We start from the raw sequence: 4,893 nt of genomic DNA, 5'->3' as shown, positions 1-4,893 counted from the left end.
GTTTGTGAAACTTTTGTTTAATAAATCATTATTTGTAATAACCGTTATTGTAAATTGTATTGTTGTGTGTATATTAAAATGTATTTGTGTTAAAAAAAATTGTGTGTATCAATCTTCTTGGCAAATATCATAAACTGACTATATATCAGCTTTTACTTAACTGCTAAATCCAAAATACAATTTAACTACTAAATTTAAAGTATCATTTAACTCGGTTTCATACCATTCGAAATTCATATACGTAACACAATGAACACTTTATATCTATTTGAAGCGCATTTCTATATGGGATTAAGTTTAAAAGTTCGAGCACATGTAAAACAAATTAACATAATCTATGAGTTAATTGACATAATATAAAAGAAGTATTAAGATAAAAATTACTTACGTAAAATAAAAGTAAAATTACAGTTCATCAAGAAATTCTTCTAACTTCCCTGTGTATTTCAGTTTCTAGGATGGTTAAAACTTCGCTTACAAATGTGCATAAATATAAATGTTTAATGAAAAACGACTGAGAAACATGCTGAATATCTATTTCTAATGAGTATTTTTTACATCTATTTTTTTTTTGCCCTTACTATTAAAAAAAATGTAAGTTAAGAGTAGAGTTACATAGCATCTTATGTGAGTAGGTTATAATATGTATTCGTAATCCATTTTTAATTTTGCAGATTAATATCTTAGGACTCACTAAGAAGAGCAGAACAACTAAAACTTTCAGAAAAACTTACTGTTAAAAACCAGAAGATATAAATTTTCAAATCGATAATTTAGTAGAGCTAACACTACACAATTTTAATAACTTTGTACAGAAGAAAGAATGACTAGGCTATATATATTTTCCCCTAGAGCAAACCCATCAACGTTTACGTATCTATCATTGAAAGTCTGCTTTCATCAAATGCCCTCATCGCGCCATACAGCAACAACTCCTAATCTAAAAATACAAGTTTAAAAATATGTATAACTATATACATGTGCTTATTACTTTTAATGCTCTGGAATGATTAAAGTCACTGAAAGCAAAGCTTATCAAGCAAGTTGTATAATTACCTATCTCCGAGTTCCAATAGTTATCATTGATTGTTCCAGTAGTCATCTAATGCATAACTTGAGCTGTTCTCATAATTTCTAAAAGAAAGTCCACACAGCTGAATGTCTAGTTTTTGAATGCCTACGTGGAAGGTTTTTTTATAGCTAGTGAAAAAAAAACCTATATTCTAAAGTGTCTATCACAGCATTGTGTGGTAGAAAAGGCAAAATAAAAATGCAAAAAGTAGATAATTATTCATTCTAATTTGATGTGGAGCTGAATTACAATTGTCAGATTCACAGAAGCACATGAAACCAGAGTAGTCTGATTCACTCATACACACGTGGTCCACAAGAAACAGGTTGATCTGGAGTTTCGCTGTACACGTTCTCTGGATAACTTCGTGGGCTGAAACATTTGTTAAACATTTTAAATGACATATACCACAAGTAAAAAATAAACATACATTATAAAAACATTACAAAAAGGAATTGAATTAGTGACCACACAAAATAAAACAAAAGTGCAAGGGTTAAATCAGCAAACTCCTTGGCTGAAAATTTGCGACATATAGATTAAGTGTTCCACTTGAAAAACAAGAAACCACAAGTGTTTACGATTCTGGCTAGGTTATTCTGCCATGATTGTTATCTTATATCCGGCTTCAAAGAATGTGCACGATCTATCCCAGCGATGTATTTCCAATATTGTCAGTATCGATGGTTTTAGGTACTCTATTAATGATTTAATTTGTTACTCGCATTTGGAGTCCAATGGTCAATTCACATTTAATTTCCTTATATCAGGTGCTTATAAGGCCTGAAATTTTGATGCATCCTAGCTTCATATTGGATATCACTTAGCATACAAAATAATTATAAACCAGAAGAGGAATTGTGATATCCATGTGGAGGAATTTTGCCTACAAAACATATGCATCACTAAAGGTATCAAGCAAATGTTTAGTTATTAGTTATATTTTAAAAGATCGTAGAGTTCCATTTTGTTTCTTTGTTAATGCACTGATATTTAAACTACAAGAATACATAAGCCTAATTCTAAGTGATTTCTCCTTTGATTTAAGCTTTGTGTTTTATTATATAATAATATCGGATAAGAACTACAAGAGCCTGAAACAAACGTATACCAATTCTCATCTGGTTTAATATTCCATCTAGGTCAGTTCTCAAAATATGATACTGCAGTACACTTGAAATACTTTGTATATAATAAGCCGTTGTTTAGTTCAAAACTGTAGCCTAAGTGTATAACCAAGTTGCTGATTTTACGCCCTCTGAAGTAATAAAGAATAAGATTAGATTGAATGTTTTTGTAAATTATTCAATGGACCAGCTGTATATTGATAATAAAGGAGATCTCATTAATATTAAATATAACTAAGAATGCATTTATATTAAGGTATTTAAAGAGATCAAAAGCATGGTTGTTATAAAGTGCTAAGCATTTCGTCGTATCACAGATAAATAACTATAACATATTGTATTCTGAAGGAGGTATTACAGAATTAGTGTATATAGAAAAACATTCTTCGATAACAAAGGAAACAACGCTACCTGTAGTTAGAATCAACAGTTTACCGCTAAGCACTTTTTATTTTCGCAAAATACCTTTTTAATAGAAAAAAAATAATAAAACAAACTCTGGTAATAAATAACAAGCATATAATATTAATAGTAATTTGTAATAAATTAATAAGTTTATGCCATTTACTGTTACAACAAGACTTTAATGACTGTGATTAGTATAAGTTTCTAAGATTAATCAATGATTAATGAAACATCTTGTAAAAAACATTATTTAATCTTACAGAAATAGTTCTGATTTCTAAGCTCAACATGTTTTCGAAATGGTTCAATCTAAAACTTTTCTCTAGAAGAAAAATCTTCACGCACAATGTCGTGACATAACAATGCCATTTACTCTATCGAGTTAGTACTTTTTATAACCTTTATTTGTTTAAATTAGCGCAAACGTAAGCAATGGACTCTCTGCACTGAGCTCACCGAATTTTAGTGTTATAAGCCCTGAAGCTTATCGTCGAGCCACCATTGAGCTTTCTTTATATATTAAATGTCAAAAAATTGAAGTAACGTATGAACGTTCATAGAGAGTATAATTAACGTACACGCAGAGAAATTCATGTATGTTAAATTTAAAGAGAATGTTTAATTTCCATGCATAACCAATCATATTATTAGTCCTAAAGGCAAATGGAGACAAATTTTGATCCGATTCTTGCTCATCTACCAGAGGTAGATCAAATAACTCCTGAACTACCTTCATGTAGAATGGCGGGTTATGTCACGAGACTGTAACCAGCAGTTTGAATGGAGTATAAAACTATTTCGTACGAGTTCTATTATCTGTCACTATCTTGACACAACATCCTTCACATTCATGAAGAGGAGGGAGGTCTTTCTGACGAGCTGTGTAGTTGAAGGGATCTTTACAACGTGAATCAATCCTTGAGTCACATTCGTAACACGAAATCTTGGAAACTACAACAAAAGTAAATATTTCACATATTACAAAAGTATCAAATTCTTATTGGGCTCTTTCAATATTTCTTTGTTCTAAAGATATAAAACTAAGCTAAATATACATGTATTAATAACGTCAATGGCCAGTTTTCAAGTTAAAATCTAGCCTTGGCGTTCAATTCAATGTTACTGTATCACTATACTCTAATACTCTTATATATCAATTCAGCTTGTACCTTCGTGCGTATATATATGTGTGTGTATATAAAAATACATATATTTTAAAACAAGCCGAGTTGTCTAAACTAGTAGGTATTTTATCGTAATATAACTTGTCTGCTATGCTACTAATATTAACTTATTAATTTGAGATTCTACTACCATAATGGTGATTGAAACGCCGACTTCAGGAGCTAAGGTTTTCTTACTCACCACCCCAATGGTAGAATTTTCTTTTCTTTTTTTCCCCCGATAACAGTCACCTTCCCACAACTGTCTTTAGGCATTATAGGCCAATAATGATGTGGGACGTTGTAGGTTTGAGCACCCACATCTTGCTCTTTCATCATTTTTTCTTAAAATGTGAGGTTTTGCGAGAAGAGGTTAATAGTATTTTTACCACACATGTGCCTTGATGACTTTGTTTTGTTTCGGTTAATACTTCATTTATAGCCCCCCCCCCCGGTGGCACAGCGGTATGTCTGCGGACTTACAATGCTAGAAACCGGGTTTCGATACCCGTGGTGGGCAGAGCACAGATAGCCCATTGTGTATCTTTGTGCTTAATTATAAATAAACATAAACATTCATTTATATTATAAATATTTTTTACTTCAAAATAGGTTTCGTGTTTCTGTGTGTAATGCAGTCCTTCCTTTTGATGTAGGTATTAAGTGCTTAGATAATGTGTGCCACCATTGAGCTTTCTGTATATTAAATGTCAAAAAGGGGATTTTTACAATGTGAATCAATGGTAGGTGGATTTGGGGTGGCCCTAGTTGTGTTTTTAACTATATGTCGTAGCGCCCATACCAAAGGTGGCTAACACGCTCCCAGAAAGTCATCCAGGCATGTTGGGGGTCTAAGAGCAGGTTTTCAGGATCACTGAACCTGAATCTCGTATCGGATTTTGTGTTCTTGCGTCCTCCACTTCTTAGGATCTCGGGGGCGCCATATTTGAAACTGTGATCATACACCCGCTCACTCACAAAAAACTTTATGTTGAACAACGAACGAAAAAAAAAGAGAAGTATATACCAAAAAACAAAATCTACGTAGTACATTCATGGTTCGTTTGTTTGTTTTGAATTTCGCGCAAAGCTACACGAGGGCTATCTGCGCTAGCCGTCCCTAATT

At 32.3% G+C, this 4,893-nt stretch overlaps 1 protein-coding gene across 1 annotated transcript in view; it reads right to left on the bottom strand.

The window, feature by feature from the left end:
• Positions 1 to 4,893, bottom strand: part of LOC111084980 (protein quiver-like) — a 30,522-nt gene that overhangs the window by 7,037 nt on the left and 18,592 nt on the right. Inside the window, exons 3-4 of the mRNA XM_022381755.1 lie at positions 3,409 to 3,555; positions 1,057 to 1,444 (exon numbers count right to left, since the gene is read on the bottom strand). Coding sequence (XP_022237463.1) covers positions 1,236 to 1,444; positions 3,409 to 3,555 — 356 coding nt within the window. The 3' untranslated portion in view covers positions 1,057 to 1,235. The remainder of the gene's footprint in view (positions 1 to 1,056; positions 1,445 to 3,408; positions 3,556 to 4,893) is intronic.

This window comes from Limulus polyphemus, unplaced genomic scaffold, assembly GCF_000517525.1.
Source record: "Limulus polyphemus unplaced genomic scaffold, Limulus_polyphemus-2.1.2 Scaffold188, whole genome shotgun sequence".
In the NCBI taxonomy this organism is placed as follows: Eukaryota; Metazoa; Arthropoda; class Merostomata; order Xiphosura; family Limulidae; genus Limulus; species Limulus polyphemus.
The sequence above is the reverse complement of the archived record's forward strand: the minus strand, read 5'-3'. Positions and strand labels throughout refer to the sequence as shown.